Here is a 22,689-nt window from a genome sequence, read left to right on the forward strand (position 1 = left end):
TCTCCCCAGTTGTATCCCCTACCAAGAATCTGAAGCTCCAGGACACTGCCCTTGAGGCGGTAGAGGTGGGATCCCTCGCTGATTCAGAGGGAAAAACCAACCCTGGAGGGTAAATAGATTAAGAAGAAGAAGTAGAAGATATTTACAGAAGAATCGAAAGACTAGTTGAAACTGAGTTCGGAGAAGAAATGGAAATCATTCAAAAATAGGCCATGATACTCTTAATCTAACCTGTCGTAGATGAATTGGCTCCTTGTTCTTAGCCTACTGAAGTGTTCAGCGCTGTAGTTTAACGGTAAGGTGCAAGCCTCTTACTCAGAGGCTCTGGATTCTATTCCCAAGGAATTCAACTGAGGAGATGGCTGATAGGAGAGGTGCCAGTACAGTGTCTGGTCAAAACAGTTCCGGCTGAGAAACTCCTCCAGCTGATCACGTTACCATTCTAATATATGCAGGTCATCTTGCTGACCAGAAGCCGTCTTGGTTGAGTTAGGCCCATAATGAATACATGTGCCACAGGAAACTTTTCTTTCAGAAGTTATGCTCTTTTATGTCAATAAATAATATTCGTATACCTATCTGCTATCGGAATTTTGCCCAACATAGAATTCAGTAATCTATCTGTAAATCTACCGACAATGCAATGATCATCTAATATCGTTTAACTCTGCCTAAGGTTGAGGATCCTCAACCTCTGGCAGAGGAGAAGAACTCCTTACGAGATACAAGACACTGTCAAACTTCTACTTTACAATTACTGATTAAATACCAAATTTAGTTGCAACTTTTTATCAATGGAACAGTAAGAGGGCTGTTTTCATTTTATTAAAAACAATGCAGTGTATTTCAGATCAAGCACTGTCCTATACCAATATTAAACCTGAAATAATCATTCTTGTGTAAAATTCTTCCTCCAGTTTCATACTGTAATTAAGCAACTATATTTTAAGCTGAAACTTCCAATTATTTTATTTTACTATTCTGCCAGATATTTATTTCTCACAAGGAATTTAACCATTTGTCTGACCCACCGTAATTTTAAGCTGTTACAGGTGAATTGTCGCGACTTGGAACCTTTCTCTGATTTGTGATAAGTTGTTTGTGTCCTTGCAGGCTGCTGATTGGCCAGTACGTGACAGCTCATGGTGATGTTATCAGCCACGTGAATATCAGCGCGGTACACGTGGAAGATGGTGGAGAATACAAATGCGTAGCCACGAATAGGGTCGGCTCCGAATCCCACGCAGCGAGGCTCAATATTTATGGTGAGAACGTTAAACTGCAATTAGTGGCTGAAACATACACAATGTGTAATAAAAGTGTGGCGGGGGGTTTGTGAATTTCAAGAATTGATTCCACAAGTGTAGGAAGCAATAATTTATTGTAAACCGTAAGGGAAAGGCACACTTTCTTGGATCAAAAATTGTATTTTCCAATACATTCTCCATTACATAGTTTTCTCTCCAATCTGGTGGGAAATAAATTTCCACTACCTCAAAATATAAGGTTGTTAATGTCCATGTATACCACTTGCTACGCCCCCCGATATTGTGTGTGTTACTCATTTTCTTTTTACACATGGTGTTCATCGTAACTCAAAAGCTATTGAAAATATCTGTATCTAATTTTCGTGTGTAGGCCTATTTTATTTATATACAGAACATACTCAAGGAATTTTTTTCCTTGACGCAATTAATTTAACTTCCAAAAAATAATTCGCAGTGCAAAACGTACAAAAATAGTTATAAAATGTAATGATTAAGAAAGCATTTCTCAAGGAATGTCGTGGAGTTTCTAGTGTGTGTTGTTGATATAAGCCATCAAATCATTTCTGTAAAAAAGGCATGTAAATATTCAATGAATTACATTATTTATAATGCAGATCGAGCCTCCGTGGCTCAGGCGGAAGCGCGCCGGCCTCTCACCGCTGTCTTCCGTGGCTGCAATCCCCGTCACTCCATGTGAGATTTGTGTTGGATAAAGCGGAAGAGGGACAGGTTTTTCTCCGGGTACTCCAGTTTTCCCTGTCATTTTCCATTCCAACAACACTCTCCAATATTATTTAATTTCACCTGTGAGTCATTAATCGTTGCCGCAGAGGAGTGCGACGGGCTTCGACAGCCGAAGCAATTCCTATCCTCGCCGCTTGATGAGGGCTTCATTCATCCCATTCCTGACCCAGTCGAATGACTGGAAACAGGCTTTGGATTTCCATAAAGCAAATTCCATTTAGCACCAATATATCAATATGCAAATTTCACTAAAGGTTACTAGGCTTTTTAAAAATCTCATCATGCTATCAACAGTTACGTAAAACAAGCTTGCCTGCACCTAAAATCCAAATATATATGATATATTGTAAGGTATGATCCACGCTGTATGTATTGAACCCTTGGTGATCCACCACGGTCATGGGTTCAGTAAATGAAATGTCGTATGGCTTTTATTGCCGGGATATCCCAGGACGGGTTCGGCTCGCCAGGTGCAGGTCTTTCTATTTGACCCCCGTAGGCGACCTGCGCGTCGCGATGAGGATGAAATGATGAAGACAACACATACACCCAGGCCCCGTGCCATTGAAATTAACCAATTAAGGTTAAAATCCCCGACCCGGCCGGGAATCGAACCCGGGACCCTCTGAACCGAAGGCCAGTACGCTGACCGTTCAGTCAACGAATGGGTTCAGTATACAGCTGCCATTAAAAACCGATGTACTGAGCCGAGTAACACACACCAGCGTCAGAAGTTGTTATCCCGCTGAAACCTAACAGCCCTGACCTACTGTAGTTAATACCTAAGGTTCTTATATACCAATCATGGATAATACTGTACCATGAATTCCATATGTGCTTTCCCTTCTTTCAGGTTTGCCACACGTCCGTCCAATGTCCAGCATTGCAGCTGTTGCTGGAAAAAATTTGATTGTAAAATGCCCCGTGGCAGGATTTCCCATCAGCTCCATCATTTGGGAGAAAGGTATATTATACTCAATTTATTTAATTGTTGTTTAATAATATTTTAAGTTTTCCTAACTATTACTGGACACAGTGTTCTGCGATTTCTAAATGTACCATTAAATGAAACTCAGTGAATTAATAGATGTGATTTATTAACGGCGGCCTCTTATTATTATTATTATTATTATTATTATTATTATTATTATTATTATTATTATTATTATTATTATTATTATTATTATTATTATTATGGTCCTAGTCGTTGGCTGAATGGTCAGCGTCCTGGCCTGCGGTTCAGAGGGTCCCGGGTTCGATTCCCAGCTGGGTCGGGGATTGTAATCGCTTCTGATTCATTTTTCTGGCTCGGAGACTGGGTGTTTGTGTCCGTCCCAACGCTTTCCTCTTAATATTCAGACAGCATTATTATTATTATTATTATTATTATTATTATTATTATTATTATATGATGATAATGATGGTAATAATAATAACAAAAAGAAGAAGAACTGTCCGGCTCTATCGCTGAGTGGTGACTGTCATGTCCTTCGGTCATTGGGACCCTGGATTCGATTCTCGGTCGGGACGAAGTATTTCAATCTTAAACGATTAATTGTCCTGGCTCGGATCTAGGTACTTGCCATCCCAACATCCTACCAACTCATACATCACACAAAACGCTGTACAGCTCCACACAAACATGCAGTTTTCTGTACATGGCAGACGCCGCCCACCCTAATCAGTGGATCTGCCTATCAAGAGCTGCATCGGGCTAACAATAGCAACAAGCAATTATTATTATTATTATTATTATTATTATTATTATTATTATTATTATTATTATTATTATTATTATTATTATTATTATTATTATTATTATTATTATTATTATTTTATAGCGTTAAAGCTATTTTCTGAGAGAGAGAGAGAGAGAGAGAGAGAGAGAGGGAGCTAATTTTTTTATAGCTTGAAAGTGAGCTCTTTATCAAAACAAATTACCGACACCATCCCTCTCCAAAAATACCTCACACCTGAAAACAGGTACATAAAACTCACATAATCCATACTGCTCTCTTTTTTCATATACCTTTAGAAATTATAATTTACCGAATATGTCATCGTCAGTTCTTAATCGTAATTTCTGTAAAAATGGAAGCCAAAAGGATCACTGGATCTGATACAGAGACCTATAATGAAGAAGAGAGGAATTTCTTTATGAGTTTATTGGACGCAGCGTGCATAACAGGAAGGAGCAAAGAATTCTGTGCTCGTACACAGATACCAAACTTTCATTATAATACGAGTTGAATTTTCGTCAGCCAAAAATTAATTTTCTAATGTTCAGTTATAAACCTCATTCACAATCATGGAACAATTCAGCATTTTAATGTGCGGATTACAGTAGTCACGTCCTAGTTCGTGAACCATGGGCAACGGCTAAGTGGCCTAGTAAGGGGTCCTGAGAGTCGGAATACCAGTTGCTATGGAATGGGAGTGGGCATCCCGGACATATTCTGAGTCATAGCCCAACCTTGTGCTCAGGCGGCTAGGACTATACAATTCACTGGTGGTCCATAACCCGTTTGAGGAGATCGTCACTTGGACTATGTGCAAGTAGGGTAGCATCCTGCTGCATAAATTTACCGAGCTCAGAACATTTTAAGCAAGCCTCGGACCTATGGGAGTAACGGAGTCCCACTCCCATTTGACAGGCGAGGGACTCCTTCGAAACAACTTGGCGAACGAAATGGAATTCGATGGGGAGCTGTCAATATTAATGGGGCTTATGGAAGAAAGAAAGAAAGAAAGAAAGAAAGTAGAACTGGCTGAGTCAGCAAAGAGGATGCATCTGGATGTGCTAGGAGTAAGTGATATTCGGGTAAGGGTAGTTTCTGTTAGGCACGTAAATGAGCGAATGATGTGGGTAGATTTGTCAGTTGGAGGAATCAGGACTAGAACTGTCTCCGTGTATTCACCATGTGAGGGTGCAGATGAGGATGAAGTTGACAAGTTTTATGAAGCATTGAGTGACATCGTGATCAGGGTCAACAGCAAGGATAGAATAATGCTAATGGGCGATTTCAATGCGAGATTTGGGAATAGAACTGAAGGATACGGAAGGGTGATTGGTAAATGTGGGGAAGATATGGAAGCCAATGGGAATGGGAAGCCTTTGCTGGACTTTTGTGCTAGTATGGGTTTAGCTGTTACGAATATATTCTTCAAGCATGAGGCTATTCACTGCTACACATGGGAGGCTAGGGGTACCAGATCCATAATAGATTGTATCCTAACCGACTTCGAATTCAGGAAATCTGTTAGGAATGTACGAGTTTTCAGGGGAGTTTTCGATGATAGAGACCACTATCTGATCTGTAGTGAACTAAGTATCTCTAGGCCTAGGATAGAGAAAGTGAAATGTGTCTGCAAACGAATAAGGGTAGAAAATCTCCGGGACGAGGAAATTAGACAGAAGTACATGGATATGATTAGTGCGAAGTTTCGAATAGTAGACAGTAAGCAGGTTGAAGGTATGGAAAGTAAATGGGTGGCATACAGGGATGCTGTAGTAGAAACAGCAAGGGAATGCCTAGGAACAACTGTCTGTAAAGATGGGAAAAGGCGAACATTTTGGTGGAATGATGAAGTGAGAGCAGCTTGTAAACGTAAAAAGAAGGCTTATCAGGAATTGCTCCAAACAAGGGTCGAGGCAGACAGGTATTTGTACGTAGATGAAAGAAACAGAGCGAAACAAATAGTTGTTGAATCCAAAAAGAAGTCTTGGGAAGATTTTGGTAATAAGCTGGAAAGCCTAGCTCAAGCAGCAGGGAAACCTTCCTGGACAGTAACAAAGAATAGGAGGAAGGAAGGGAAAAAGGAAATGAACAGTGTTTTGAGTAATTCAGGTGAACTCATAATAGATCCCAGGGAATCACTGGAGAGGTGAAGGGAATATTTTGAACATCTTCTCAATGTAAAAGGAAACCATCCTGGTGGTGTTGCGAACAGCCAAGCTCATGGGGCGGAGGAAAATGATGTTGGTGAAATTACGCTTGAGGAAGTGGAAAGGATGGTAAATAAACTCCATTGTCATAAAGCATCAGGAATAGATGAAATTAGACCTGAAATGGTGAAGTATAGTGGGAAGGCAGGGATGAAATGGCTTCATGAAGTAGTAAGATTAGCATGGAGTGTTGATAAGATACCTTCAGATTGGACAAAAGCAGTAATTGCACCTATCTATAAGCAAGGAAACAGGAAGGATTGCAACAACTATCGAGGTATCTCATTGGTTAGTATACCAGGCAAAGTATCCAATGGCATCTTGGAAGGTAGGGTGTGATCAGTCGTTGAGAGGAAGTTGGATGAAAACCAGTGTGGTTTCAGACCACAGAGAGGCTGTCAGGATCAGATTTTCAGTATTCGCCAGGTAATTGAAAAATGCTACGAGAGGAATAGGCAGTTGTGTTTATGTTTCGTAGATCTAGAGAAAGCATATGACAGGGTACCGAGGGAAAAGATGTTCGCCATACTAGGGAACTATGGAATTAAAGGTAGATTATTAAAAGCAATCAAAGGCATTTACGTTGACAATTGGGCTTCAGTGAGAATTGATGGTAGAATGAGTTCTTGGTTCAGGGTACTTACAGGGGTTAGACAAGGCTGTAATCTTTCACCTTTGCTGTTCGTAGTTTACATGGATCATCTGCTGAAAGGTATAAAATGGCACGGTGGGATTCAGTTAGGTGGAAATGTAGTAAGCAGTCTGGCCTATGCTGACGACTTGATCTTAATGGCAGATTGTGCCGAAAGCCTTCAGTCTAATATCTTGGAACTTGAAAATAGGTGTAATGAGTATGGTATTAGCCTCTTGAAGACTAAATTGATGTCATTAGGTAAGAAATTCAACAGAATTGAATGTCAGATTCGTTATACAAAGCTAGAACAGGTCGATAATTTCAATTATTTAGGTTGTGTGTTCTCCCGGGATGGTAATATAATTTGTGAGATTGAATCAAGGTGCCGTAAAGCTAATGCAGTGAGCTCGCAGTTGTGATCAACAGTATCCTGTAAGAAGGAAGTCAGCTCCCAGACGAAACTATCCTTATATCGGTCTGTTTTCAGACCAACTTTCCTTTACGGGAGCGAAATCTGGGTAGACACAGGATATCTTATTCATAAGTCAGAAGTAACAGCCATGAAAGTAGCAAGAATGATTGCTGGTACAAACAGGTGGGAACAATGGCAGGAGGGTGCTCCGAATGAGGAGATAAAGGCTAATTTAGGAATGAACTCGATAGATGAAGCTGTACGCATAAACCGGCTTCGGTGGTGGGGTCATGTGAGGCGAATGGGGGAGGATAGGTTACCTAGGAGAATAATGGACTCCGTTATGAAGGGTAAGAGAAGTAGAGGTAGACCAAGACGACGATGGTTAGACTCAGTTTCTAACGATTTAAAGATAAGAGGTATAGAACTAAATGAGGCCACAACACTAGTTGCAAGTCGACGATTGTGGCGACGTTTAGTAAATTCACAGAGGCTTGCAGACTGAACGCTTAAATGCATAACGGTCTATAATGATAATGTATGTATGTATGTATGTTTATTTTCTATGAGTCATACTTACCGATGAATCGTCATGCAAACGCTTACAGTGAGTTATTTACCTAATATGCACACTTCACATTTCAGGAGGCTTCTAACATGGACTGCTTCATCAGCAATAGAGGAGATTGTAACGATGAAATTACCTGACAATATTAATGAATTATTATTATTATTATTATTATTATTATTATTATTATTATTATTATTATTATTACATTAAAAATCGAACGACCGAGATTAAAATATGAAGGATGTTGGTTGGTGATGCTAATTGAAAAACAAAGTACAATAGATTAATTATGTGACCTTATAACATGGAAATACGTCGTTCTATAAATATATTCTATGTATTGTTGAGCAGCACTTGGCAAAATAGCAATACAAATGGGATAATAAAAGGTATACACTATATTTAACAGTGAAGGAAAGTAATTAATTTTTAGATCGCTTTCTGAAAGATATAGGCCCTGCCAAAACGAAACCAAATCACATGGCGCAACAAAACCGAAGGCCATGGCCTACCAAACGACCACTGCTCAGCCCGAAGGCCTGCAATTACTGAGGCGTCATGTGGTCAGCACGACGAATCATCTCGGTTTTCTAAACCGGATTCTGAAAGCTATAGTATTCACAGATATATATAAAAATAACGCCTTGATTTTCAGCTGAGATGCACATTGATATTGTAAATTGTAAATTTAAGAATTGCTACCATTTTGTATGAAATGCATTGCGTTAAATTCTCATTAGAACATCCGCGTGTAATATAACTCCATACTTAAGCATCGAATGACAAGAACATATATCGTTCTTTGAAAAAAAAAATGTTTTTCACTACTGAAGTGGTGGGGGAGGGAATGATAATTTTGCTTTGCAGGGTTGATTTTAATTAAGGTGACAGCATGGTCTGAAATTACAAATATTTAATCCCAGTTCTTACTAATCGCATCCTATACAACTCGAACTTTCCGTTAAGGCCGTGTATATTCTTCACTGTTACCTTGTCTAACTGGTCTTAAAGTTCAATTATTAAGCTTACCGGTAGTTTATTAAATACAATCAGTGATAGGAGAAAGGAAAAACACTTTCAGACAGTTTTGTTTTCTGAGAAAATACGTTCTTCGAATCGTCTAACTTTGTAAAACCTAATTACAAGGTAGGCTACACTATACAAATATTTTTCTACAAATTTTCACGCATATAAAATACAATTGCACATTCAGCCTATAAAATGTAAATAATTTACTGTAATGTTTTAATGTTTTTGCCTCAATTATTGGGTCTTAATGAATAGTAAAGGGAGAAATCTTACAATTACACATTTTTTATAACTAATTTGTTAGCCAAGCTACGCGGCTTGGACCGTTACACGTTCTCCTGCCATAAACAAGGTGTCGGCATCGAAACTTTTGAGGTTCTCGCATTAATACACACTCGAATGTCAATAAAGTGTGCTGAAAGTCGATCCCATAACTCCGAGCTTGTGAAATGAATGCACAATCGTGTAAATGGACTGTCCAGACCTGAGGCGTGATCTCTCAATACTATAGAACACCTTAGGGATGAACGAGAAAGACAACTTCGCTCCAGACCCCAACGACCCACATTGCAAACTGGGCTTGCTACAACGTTCCAGGAAGAATGGACTGTCATACTCCAAAAACGTCCTGACACCTGGTAGACAGTTATCCCCCGTAGAGGTCGAGCTATAATAAAGACCAAGGTTCGGCCACCCACCCCTTACTAACGTCCACTATTGGGCAGTATATCCGATTAAACTTAGTGGACGATTTCGAGGAGGTGTCCGAACACTTTTGATCAGATAGTGTATGACTGTGTTTAATGTTTCCATCACAGACACGCTTGATGAGAAATAATATACCCTAAAATAATCCTAAGAGCGAAGTCAAATGGAAATGAACGGGCTACGATTCATGCTCTTGAATTATTTAAAAATAGAACACCTGGTTCCATTGTAGCACGTACGAATAGAACTGCATTGCACTCTTAGAAAATTCATGACATATCAAGAACTCTACGTAAAACGTGTTTTTAATATATTTAAAATTAACCTAAATAGTTTTCAATCTCGCTTATTTTACAAAATAATGTACTGTATGTCGTAAGCACTAGAATGAATTGCCATTTTACCTAGGCTAAGCTTCACACTCGCTACCTAAGTGAACCAGTGTTATTTTGATGATGATGATGATGATGATGATGATGATGTTTTTTGTTGAAAGGGACCTAACATCTATGTTATCATCCCCAACAAGTATTATATCAGTCATTAAAACATAATGTAGTCGCTCTTTAGAAGTATAGATATGCAAATCCCAACTATTTCCTGAAGGAACGTTTGGATGTGTCCAGCTTTATACTTCGATTACCGATCTTTCTTACGTTGAAAATAGCACTAACGAATGATTGAAAATTTCCTTCTTTTGTAATTCTATTTCTCAAGTCAAAATATTTTACCAGGCTGTGCTTTAGTTTACGAAACATAATTAATCAATAATTACGTACAGTCCTAATTGGCTTTGCACATTCGTTTTGAAATCTTGATCAAATTAGTACTTGAATTTTGTGGTGTATCTAATGTATTGCTAAATCAATATATTTCTCCACGCAGATGGTCAACAGCTTCCCATTAACAGACGTCAGGAGGTCTCAGCTAACGGTACTCTCACGGTGTTCCGAGTGGACAGCACATCGGATCGTGGAACATACACGTGCACCGCACGTAATAAACAGGGTCACCAAGATTCTAAAAGCGTGCAGATTGAAATTAAAGGTTAGTATCTGAATTTACATTGTACCTTACATTTTAACAACTGCAAGTTCCCCTTGAAGTCCCCAAGCAAAATTTCTTTATGCAATGTCAACTTTTCCGGAATTGAATAATTTTTTAAAGGAAACTATACCTTACATTTTGGATAAATACATAAATACTTCGTTATGGTTAGATTTCTGGTATGAAGTACCCTCACAGACGGAATAGAAGTATTGCCTTTCATTGTAGTGACCTCTGATAGTGATTACATTATTTATTATTTAAGGATTGTACAATAACAACCATTGAGAAAATAACGTCCAAGTTTGGAATATTCTAATTTATTGGTCTTTCCGTCGCGGGCCAAAATTCTCATTTGATGAATCATGCATCCATGTAAAATAAAATTCCACATATCAAAACAGGTTATATATAAACCACTGAATTATAATAGCAAAATATTAGGGCACACAAGAGGGTTAAATGTACACTTTGTACACAAACTGCTAAGTATTTTGTATTAATTTGGGAATTATCCTAGACGAAATAAAATAAATTTTCACATTATATTTATCCACATTAGTCAATGCGGTTAGCAGTTTTTCTGCATTTCCCCTTAAATCAACAAATACCACACCACAACGACCACTACCACCACCAGCAATACATTAATCAGAATATAAATCGAGATATTCTCAGAAATACAAATTGACCGAGCTCGATAGCTGCAGTCGCTTAAGTGCGGCCAGTATCCAGTAACCGGGTGATAGTGGGTTCGATCCTCACTGTCGGTAGCTCTGAAGATGGTTTTCCGTGGTTTCCCATTTTCACACCAGGCAAATGCCGGGGCTGTACCTTAATTAAGGCCACGGCCGCTTCCTTCCAATTCCTAGGCCTTCCCTACCCCATCGTCGCCATAAGACATATCTGTGTCGGTGCGACGTAAAGCAAATAGCTAAAAAGAAATACAAATTGCACGGAAAGATGAAATAATTCGTAGTTCATTATGCCGGTACGAATAACATATTATTATTTTGCTAAAATGAAAATAATTTAATCACTACAAGGTCACCTTTAAGTTCCCAGGCAAGATTTATTTTATTTATTTCATAATTTTTAAAGGTGGAACAATGCACTGTCATTGACTTTGTTGCTGGTTTATAATCGTCATTGCATACCATTTTATTTAGCTCAGTGACTCTGATTGTTTGTTGGCTTGTTATTTCATTTATGTTATTCTCCTTTATTTTGCTTCATATGCACTAAATACTCCTTGGATTGTAGTCAGACATGAAGTTCTAGATAAATTCACGCTAATATAATAATGTTCTTCTGATGGATAATGTTTGTTGCCCTGCCTTTTTGTACATATACATATTGTTAGCTCCTGATAAGACAGGTAAGTTTATTATGATTTATTTTAACTGAATGTGAATAATAAAGGGATAATAAAATATTTCTAAAAACGTTGCTTGTCAAGTGCTGTCTTTTTCCGTCGAAGGAATTATTAGGAAATTTCCTTTGGTTATAATGTGCTAATGATATATGGGGTGTTCAGTGCACAAAGGAATCAAGTCACAATAAGAAGGTTTTGAGAAAAATTGACATAAAGGTTTTGCTGAATAATTAATTACAGGAAGACGTTTACAATGTTTTAAAGTGTTTCAATAACAGAAGTTATTTTGTACAATGTATTCGCGTATTACAAAAGGGTAAATATAAGTGCTAATACATGCCAACTAAAATAGAAAAATAAAGTTTTGGACTTGATTCTTTTGTGCTCTGAATGTATTGAACTTGTATCTTGGATTTGGACTTGATTCTTTTGTGCTCTGAATGTGTTGTACTTGTATCTTCCTCTTTATTATAGGCTTCTGGTCTTATTAAGGAAACAGTAAAGGAAATACCTTTCTTGAATATATAATTAAAATTTTCTTCTCTATGCATGCTTACAGCAAATATTTCCAAACAGTAAGTTATACAATTCAGATTCAAAGAAATACGTATTCACTTTCGTCTGCTTGCCCTTGCAAAGCCGAGGAAGCCCTTGTGGCAGTTTCACACGGTAGGCTCTTGAAAAAATTATGATGCACAGGCGGAATGTATAGCAGTAAATCCCCTATGCCCTTTTTCTTCGCTTTTGTTACTGGTCGACGTTGGGTATAAAGAGGGCCTTGCTGGATGTTATAAAGGTGTGTTATGCGATGGTCGGGAGACTTCTTTCTTACGTCAACTTCGTCAAATTGCATATTAGGGTTCAGAGTCTGCTTAAACATCAGGGTAAAAGGGGATTCACTTTTATAAAGTAACCAACTCATAGTCAGCCAGTTGATGTCATAATCATCAACCGTTTTCTTTTTTTCTGTTCCTTACTGAATTCTCCTAGTTTCTGGTGGATATGAAGTCTGAGAATTTCATTCCAATGACCTCAAATCCAGGGGACATTTTCTTTGCTTGTCTAACGATATCCATCCAATCATTTGGTGCGTAAAAGTGCGAGATTGTCCTACTGGCTTTCTCCACTAAACCAAAATCACTGCCATTAGGTAAGTAATAATGTCCTGATACCAAGAATTTGTGATCAATGGCTGAGACATTCATGCTCGGATCGTGACACAACTTCATCAGAGACAATGATATTTTAATTAAATCTCACACACCGACAAAGCAAACCATGGAAACTGTGCCAATGTACATGTTCCCATTGTGCTCTGAACAAATGACTGCTTCCCTCCGTGCTCAACAGAATTGCCAATCATATAACAGTTATTTACAATATTTGGACATGAATCTTTTATGCTCTGAAAGCAGCTTCATAAATAGTAATTAAACGTGGAATAAGTCCAAAATGACCAAAAATGGACTCGATTCCCTTGTGCTCTGAACGCCCCATTATACCCATGTTTGTAAAAAAAAAAACAGAACACTTTGAAAGACTAGAGATAGGAAGTTCATATCCACACGACATGTGCATTATTACGTTCTGAAAAAATGATTAGCATTTGAACCATGTTGGCCCTCAGGTACAAGGTCTATATCGATATCTCGGCACATCACCACCGACTGGTAAAATATGCCTGCGGCTCTCGTTGTCGCTCTAAATCGAAGGTAATGGATCAGTGTGAGTTGAGCACACGTGCAGGATGCCTCGCAGACGTATGCAAGAACCGTACAGTCAAATGAGTGAGTTTGTAAGAGGGCGCATTATTGACTTGAGAGAACGTGATGCATCCATCCGGAAAATTGTTGTGGGTCGAAGTGTGTCGGCAGTGCAACGGTTGTGTACAGTATGGTTCACAGAAGGCCGTAGAAGACGACGAGATGGATCTGGTCGCATCACCCACACCACAGCCCGAGAAGATCGACACCTCATCCGAATGGCATTGCAGGAGAGATCTGCGTCCTCCTCGGCTCTGGCGCAACAGTAGAACAGTGTAACACATCGTACACTGTCAGGAGTGACAGTCCGTCGCCGTTTATTACTGTCTGGGTTTCCGGCGCGTCGTTCACTTCTCCGCCTACCTTTCACTAAAGTGCATAAACATGCTAGACTGCAATGGTGTATGGAACGACGTCTCTGGGGACAAGAATGACGGTAGATAGTGTTTTCGGACGAATCAACGTTCTGTTTGTTTGTATATGTTGGCCGCATTTTGGTTCGCCGCAGACAGGGGGAAAGGCATCACATTATCACATTGACTGCATTCGCACAACACATACAGCGCCAACTCAAGGCCCTATGGGGTAGGGTGCTATTAGGTACAACCACAAATCACAGTTGAGGCTTGGTGCGTGTCTAGGGCACTGTGACCAGTTTGACCTACGTGAATGACATCCTGTGACCCGTATCCATACCCTTTCTGCACGACACCCCAGACGCCATCTTTCAGCAGGATATTGCGCGACCACATGTTGCTGCACGAACACGTGCCTTCTTGGTGTCACAGGATTTCAGACTGTTGCCCTGGCCCGCCCGATCACCGGACTTGTCGCCAATCGAAAATTTGTGGGATATGGTGAAACGGCGGGTGCGGAGCTGTACCCAATTCCAACCACAAAGGAAGAACTGTGGAACCAGGTGAATGCAGCATGTATGGCTATAGCTTTATACGCGTCGATGCCATCACGCATGGAACAAGTTATCTGTGCCCATGGAGGACCCAGTGTCTACTAGGCAACAAGACACATGCTGAACCTAGGTACTAAAATGCTAATCGTTTCTGCAGAACATATTAATGAACATGTCCTGTGAATATGAACTTCTACGTCTAGTCCGTCAAGGTGTTCTGTTTTTTTATAAACATGAGTGTATTATTGTTTGCATTAATAGCAGTAAATGCGCTGATTTATTTGATATACTTAAAAGAAGATTATTTCCATATTCAAAGTCTATGTAACTGATTCGAATATGGCAATAAATCAATTAACATATCTCAATATATTTTCAATATGTGTTATACTCTAGTAACGTACGAATGATAAGTTCGTTTATTGATGTGTTTTCAACTAATGGTATGCTGTGAACATGTTTCTAACCTGGAATGAGATTTAATATGTAATGTTCGTCTATGTACCAGAAGCACTATTTATCAACATTTCCGAAAGAATAAACACACGCTAATATAAATGTTGTTTGCAATGGCATGTCGGATTAAATCGTTGATTTCTATAAGCACGAAAGTATTATTTTATTTAAGTAATCCGTTCACTAGGCTTCATTTTACGTGTCATCGAGGTGATGGAGTTATCGCGATTCTATATTAAATTCCTTAACTCGAATGTATAATGAATTTAAATACACGTATATGTACGAACGTGATACAAATGTAGCTCGCCTTTGCGCTGTAGGGTCATTCTTCCCAAACTCACTTGTTCTGGGTTAGATAGATGCACGTATTTCATGAGTCTGTGCGTATTAAAGCCAACTAGATTTCTTCTGTTAGAAAGATTGTTTGAAGCTTCCTCTGTGGAAATTGGTAATGCCCACTTGGTAACGCTCATAAGAAATTCAACATTTATAGCCTGAACTTACATATCGTCTAGAGAACTGTGATCCTGTAGGATCCAGTATTTTCTTTTCAATATCTCGCACTCTAACAGTTTCTTCACTGTCTGCCATAGCATGTAGATTGTTCCCGGTGGACAGCTGGACAGCATAAACCGCAAACAGATATGAGATAAAGTTAGGTCACTTCAAGAATCCTACAAAATACCAATGTAAGCCCAAGTTGACGCGTGGGTATAGCTAGTAGAATCACAAATAGGTTATGAAAAATACACACCCAGAAACTATTTACATCATCTGGGCATCTTCAATATAGAAAGTGGACGTAAGACGTGTCCTGTCTAACCAGCCACTATTGCTCCCCACAAGACAAATAAACAGATGTCTGTTGTTTTCCAGTATGCATTTGTGCGCGTTTCGTAGCAATACCCATAATTCGTTACAGTTCGCTGATGCTTGCTTGAGTCTCTCTTCGTGAACCATCCTCCAGCGTCCAGCCGTAAATTCAACGCTTTACGCTATTTGCTTTACGTCGCACCGACACATATGTCTTACGGCAACGATGGGATAGGAAAGGCCTAGGAAATGGAAGGAAGCCGCCATGGCCTTAATTAAGGTACAGCCCCGGCATTTGCCTGGTGTGAAAATGGGAAACCACGGAAAACCATCTTCAGGGCTGCCGACAGTGGGGCTCGAACCCACTATCTCCCGATTACTGGATACTGGCCGCACTTAAGCGACTGCAGCTATCGAGCTCGGTACCGTAAATTCAATGCTGGTCCGATTTGTACCACTCTTAAATGGTAATTCTACATAGATGTCAAAGTGTGCGTTGTTCGTCAGATCGCCCAAGAAACCCAGGCGTAATCAATAAATGTTATGCTTTGGATCAAGGTAGACACATTAATGACGTGTTATCTTCATCGTGAAGAAGCAGAGTGGTAAAGCTTGTGTGATGGACTCGTGAGTTGTGGTCTAAAGAGATGAATTTCTCGAAATGCTGGTGATGCATTTGAACAATTGGCTCTATTCTGATGTTGTTCCGATATTTAGAAGATTTTACATTGCCAGGAATGACCGAATAAGGCGTTATATTACCTCAGTTAATGCCACCTAAAAATATGGTAAGGCCTCCACTCCGCTGTCCTCCCTACACGCTATGCATGAGATGTGCAGCATTTCTGGATTCTCTCCAAACACGAAGATGTTTTAAGGAACGATACATATACAGGATTCATCGATGAGCAATACTTTGTGTCAACATTGAACGTTTCATTCGGCATAATGTCGTTCCTGTCCATAACGTGTCTCATAATGGCGAGTGTTACAGCTGTGTTACTATCACAACCAAAAATGAATATTGGCAATATGCAACGTATTTCTTACAGTTTGAGAATACCCAAGGCATCCTGTGACCGCCAAAAATCATTATTCAACGTGCTAGAATTGTTTCCAGGCTTCCTCCGAGCCAAATGTCGCAGAACACCGTCTTTGGTTTCAGCTACTCTGTTGACATAGCACACCCATTCAGCATCGGTGACTGCTTACGAAACTCACGAATGTCTTCCAGTTTTAGCGGATGTATATATTATCTTTAACTAGAATAATACTTATTTCCTTCAACCAATGGATTGAGAAAAAAACATGGCACAACAGCCCCGAAGGGCCATGGCCTACCAACCGACCGCTGCTTAGCCTGAAGGCCTGCAGATTATGAGGTGTCGTGTGGTCAGCACGATGAATCTTCTCGGCCATTATTCGTCGCTTCTTAGACCGGGGCCGCCATCTCACCGTCAGATGGCTCCTCAAATCACGTAGGCTAAATGGACCTCGAACCAGCACACAGTGGACGTACACACTGGCCGAGAATTGAACCCGGGGCCTCCGGGTAAGGGGCAGGCACGCTATCCCTACACTGCGGGGACGGCAGTGGATTAAGTATTAAATAATAAATGTACTTCCAGGTTTGTGTGCATTTATATGTGTATGTAAAGGCTCATTCTTATGGTAAAAACAAGATTTCTAAAATACTTAACGGTTAAAGGCCAACGGCTGTAGCCGTGTTGAAACACCGGATCCCGTGAGATATCCGAAGTTAAGCAACATTGGGCGTGGTCAGGAGTTGGATGGGTTGCCACGCGCTGTTTGTGGGGGGTAAGGGAATAGAGGAGCGGAAAGGAACTGGCCACCCTACCGCACGTAAACTCCGGCTCAGGAACACCTCTGCGGAGGTTCGGACCTGCCTTCGGGCAGAATAACCCTTACCCTTTAACGGTTAAAGCTAATTTGCTGATAGGCAAGTATAGTGAAAAATCTACCATTTCTACGTTTTCAGTAAAATAATCACGTTTTCATGAATATTCAACTTTCATATATCACGCTGCCCCTAAGTTAGAGAATATGGATGTTAATATGCATACTGTACTTTACTCAATATTCACCACGGTATAAGGATAGAATACATCGACATACCGTATCATTACTATCGATATGCTGCAGCTTGTCGGTCTTGCACTGCTAGAACTAATAATATTTTCCCTATTTTTAAATTAGGCTCACCAGTAACATATTTGTATTGTTAACTTATCACCGTATCTTTCAGACTTCAAAAGCATCATATCTTCAACCAGGTAAGCCTCTTGCAGTTTACCTTAATCAAGGCCACGGCCACTTCCTTTCCACTCCTAGGCCTTTCCTAGCCCATCGTCGCCATAGAACCTATCTGTGTCGGTGCAGCGTAAGCAAATTGTAAAAAAACTTTATGTACAGCCCTAAAATTTGCCTGGTGAGAAAACGTGAAACCACGGAAAACCATCTTCAGGGCACAGTGGGGTTCGAACCCACTATCTCCCGAATACTGGATACCGACCACACTTAAGTGACTGTAGCTACCGAGCTTGGTCTTTGTGCTAGTGGTTTTACTTCGCACCGACACAGATAGGTCTTATGGCGACGATGAGATAGGAAAGGCCTAGGAGTTGGAAGGAAGAGGCCTTGGCCTGAATTGTGGTACAGCCCCAGCACTTGCCTGGTGTGAAAATGGGAAACCACGGAAAACCATCTTCAGGGTTGCCGACAGTGGGATTTGAACCCACTATCTCCTGGATGCAAGCTCACAGATGCGCGCCTCTAACCGCACGGCCAACTCGCCCGGTCGAGCTCGATTTAAATATTTTAAAAACTATATGCGCACCTAAAATAATATAAGTATAAATCATTTTGTTCAAGAAACTTAGGAGAATATATTGGGATAAAAGACAATAATGCATATTTTGGTCCTTTCACAGTTCCCGGTACCCTGACGTAATTACCGTATTAAGCTCTGACCATTTACAGTACTGCACGACTTATTCCAGCTTAGAAACATGTTGGTAAGAAACGCAAAGTATATAACTTGAACATCGTCGTGGAGATGTAAAATACATGAATGAAGAGTATTTTCCTTACGACAGGAAGAGCACTATATTGGAAGAAGTATTCTGACAACAATTTAAATTACTTATTGGTAACAGAGTTGTGTGCTTCATTATTGAGCAAACTGTAGTCAGCAGAATATCACTACATGCTTTATGTATCATTACTGCTAAACTCGATGTGTAATTACTGCACCTTGGCATATTTAAACATGAAATATTTAGGCGTCTATAAGAGGCTAAAATGGTTCTAAATTAGACACTAGAAATTAAAATTGGCTTTACAAATATCAGGATAAAATTATCATAGTTTTATTCTTAATACTGTATTAATAGCACTGTACTTTCAACAAGGAGAAATTAATTCCGCAGTAAAATTTTCTTTTGCCGATATACAAATTAACATCACAGTAAAGTTTTGGTTATGGGAAATTTAGTATCATAAAAAATATCATTCCTGTGGCATAACTAAATTTTAAACAGAGAAAATTTGCCTAATGAACAAATCAACACCGAGTTAAATTTGCACCGCAGTATGTTTCCATTTTGTGGTATCAATAAATTAGTGATATAGTAAATGTAAAGCTTGAACAAATTAGCGGAATAAAATTTGTGGTAATTGCTTATCACGTGAACACAACACGCACATACACACAGCAAAACTCAACCCCAGTATATCCTCGAGTCCTAGACGAGGAACATACACTACTCTTGTGTGTACTTCACGCAACAGTGCTTGTCTGTGGAATTATTGTAGGCTTCTGAACATGAAATCGCTTGCACTCGCCATACAATCAAACAGTGCTGCCCGGACCGTATCTGAAAATACCCTAGTAGTATACCAACAGCGCCGTTTTCAAGGTTTGTAATTACTATCTTTGGAAAGTTGGCACAGGCCAGAGCAAAGTGTAGCTTCCACCGAAGTCCCAGTCTCGTCCATGGCTGTGACATTATGAAAGCTGCTGGGATATGGGTGGTGCTGAGTAATGACATTTGGGGCACAACTAGTGTCGGAGTGTTAGGAAAGGTGTTGCTCATATGATCAGTCGCACTGCAGTGGCACCTTCTGGTCCATTGAGGAAAGCAATGGCAAACTACCTCACTCCTCATCTTGCCTAGTACGCCTCATTTGGGCTCTGCCATTGGTTTTTGCAGTTTCCCTATAGCTGCATAGCCTTTGGTGGTGCTATTTGAGGATCCAACCAACCTCTGGGCTGATGACCTAACAGACAAACATCTTTGGAAAGATAACAAATAGGAGAGAAATACAGCAATAAGTATACAATAGAGGTGTTATTTCGAAGAGGCACAACATGACAACTGAAATCCAATACGTGAGTTAGAATGTCTTCTATCCTTCCATTGTACTGTATATTTTAGCAATCCATATTTGTTTGTCTGTCCAGAATTATATTTGTGTGCTGTTCGGGAGAAGTAGATACATTGAAATAGATAAATTGCATCATTTGTAGTATGGAAAAAATGGAAAACAGAGTTTCAGTATCAAGAAGACCATTGGGAAAGAATGCCATAATAACTCCTTCAGAGCACGCAGTTCAAACTTTAGCCATGTTTAGGCAATAATGTCAACAACAAAAGGCATACATTCTAATTTTAGGACATTTTAGACACACTGAAATGTGTCCAGTGGCCCATAATTGACATGAATCTTGAACGTATTGTTATTTTCTACTACCCCTTAAAGAAACTAAATATGAATTTGCTTAAAAATCCTAGCTCTAGTAATTACACTCGGAAAAAGGTATTCAGTTAGCAGTGGATTTATATTAAAAGTTGTATTTGTAATCACACTTTATCATTTCTAAAAAATGACTTGATTCCTGAATGCATATCCGAATGCTAACTGCATTCAAATTTGATAATAACAATAATAATAGTAATAACAATAATAATAATAGATAATTGTGCAGAGATCAAGCCACGTGGGGCCCAGGCCGAGCGTCACTGGTTAAAATCCCGACGAATTCATGGGAAATTTTCAATACGATCAGCGCATGGCAACAGGACGTAAATCTGACCTCAATCCTCTGACCATGTCCTTAATTGGATATTAATAAAAATACGTAATAATAATTTATTCTTCGGCAGTATGCTTGGTATAATATACCTTAACTTATACTGTATATACGAAGGTACTTTCACCCCTTTACATTTAAAGTGTTAAAATATTCCTGCGTAAGTTAGAAGTAATATTTTTGGTTAGGTAAGATTTGTCCATGTACCTAATGAAACACATATTTTAATCTTCTAGTTTGATATTTCATTCTGTATATGATTAACTGTATACTTCTTCCAGAAGCATGAAGAAACTACTGTTATGATTCCTTTGCAGTTGTATAGAGACACTTATTTCACGATTCCTCTTTTATTCCAGGATTACGGTTTTAAGATCTTTTCATTGATGTAATTTACCAGTTCTTTTAACTATAGTGTATCCAGTATCCAGTCCTGACACAGGGTTCTGTCTATTAATATAGTATGTAGTACGTATGTATGTAGATCTAATGATAGATGTGTAAAAGGAATTCTCCTTTATTCATGTAAACTTGTATTTGAAGAAATCCATAATGCTTGGTTCCAACACTATGGCTGGTAGAGTAGTTGTATGGAGTATATGTAACTAGAAAGTACTTGGATACATAATGCCAAGGGTCAAATTGATGATTGATGCATAGAGTCATAACTTTACCCTTCCTGCGTAAGTCCCACCATATTGTACGCTTATGACGGTGTCCTAAAAATGACAATATATTGATTAGTACTGCACTGAATTTTCATTTATGATTTGAGGAATATACCGTATGCAGGAAACCAAACGACACTGGCTTTTAAAAAAAGTTGCGTTGGTAGAGTATGTGTTCGAAATGTGTGCCATCACGTGTCGCACGTTGATAATAAAGTTTCTGAAGATTATTGAACAGCCGGGCTGAGTGGCTCAGACGGTTAAGGCGCTGGCCTTCTAACCCCAACTTGGCAGGTTCGATCCTGGCTCAGTCCGGTGGTATTTGAAGGTGCTCAAATACGACAGCCCCGTGTCGGTAGATTTACTAGCACGTTAAAGAACTCCTGCGGGACTAAATTCCGGCACCTCGGCGTCTCCGGAGACCTTAAAAAGTAGTTAGTGGGACGTAAAACAAATAACATTATTATTATTATTATTATTATTATTATTAGATTATTGAACATGCTGTTTAACAAATGTTACTGTAACGACACAAAAAATGGTGTTATTTTCGCGTGCAATTCGTGAATATTTGAGGAGTGTCTATTCAAAAGATGCCCTTTCCACTTCAAAAAAATTGTTTAGTTTTCCGCCCATATGCATAACAGTAGTTAAATACTATCGAATGCCGTGAGCAATCCAGACCAGAATGATGCAATTCTTTAAAAGTAGTACCACACCCGTTGTATGTGGCTTTTACTTTACTTTTCCTTACTTTTTCCACAACTTCCTTAGGGTGGAAATAGAACATTTTGAGCAGATACTCCTCATTTTTATGTGGGCCATCTGTCTTCAAAACTGATTCTTTCAACATGCCTCATTTGCAGGAATCTGAGGCCGTGAGGTTCAGGGAGCAGGAAAGGTACGGGAATAGTGTTCCACGAGAAATTAGGTGATTTACAAAGTGTCGTTGCAGAAGGGTAGTGACTCTCTCCCGCGGTGTGGACTGTCTATTGTCGTTGGAGGGGAAAGTTCCCAGTGCGACAGAAAAGGGCGCCAATTCCTCACGAACAGAGTAATAATGAGGTCTCCACTACTTTTTGGATTCTGTGCAGCATTTTAGACGAAATAAGGGCTCAGTATCCATGACGAGACACGGCGCACTAAATCGTAACCTGTGCACTGTGTAGTAGTTTGAGTATAACGAAATCAGGCCGTTCAAACCCTAGAAAATGAATTGCTTGTCGGTT

At 39.5% G+C, this 22,689-nt stretch overlaps 1 protein-coding gene across 1 annotated transcript in view; it reads left to right on the plus strand.

The window, feature by feature from the left end:
* LOC136863786 (cell adhesion molecule Dscam2) overlaps positions 1-22,689 on the plus strand; it is a 1,545,364-nt gene that overhangs the window by 1,102,313 nt on the left and 420,362 nt on the right. Inside the window, exons 9-11 of the mRNA XM_068226091.1 lie at positions 1,114-1,265; positions 2,866-2,976; positions 10,198-10,359. Of these exons, the coding sequence (XP_068082192.1) occupies positions 1,114-1,265; positions 2,866-2,976; positions 10,198-10,359 (425 nt within the window). The remainder of the gene's footprint in view (positions 1-1,113; positions 1,266-2,865; positions 2,977-10,197; positions 10,360-22,689) is intronic.

Source organism: Anabrus simplex, chromosome 2, assembly GCF_040414725.1.
Source record: "Anabrus simplex isolate iqAnaSimp1 chromosome 2, ASM4041472v1, whole genome shotgun sequence".
Taxonomy (NCBI): domain Eukaryota; kingdom Metazoa; phylum Arthropoda; class Insecta; order Orthoptera; family Tettigoniidae; genus Anabrus; species Anabrus simplex.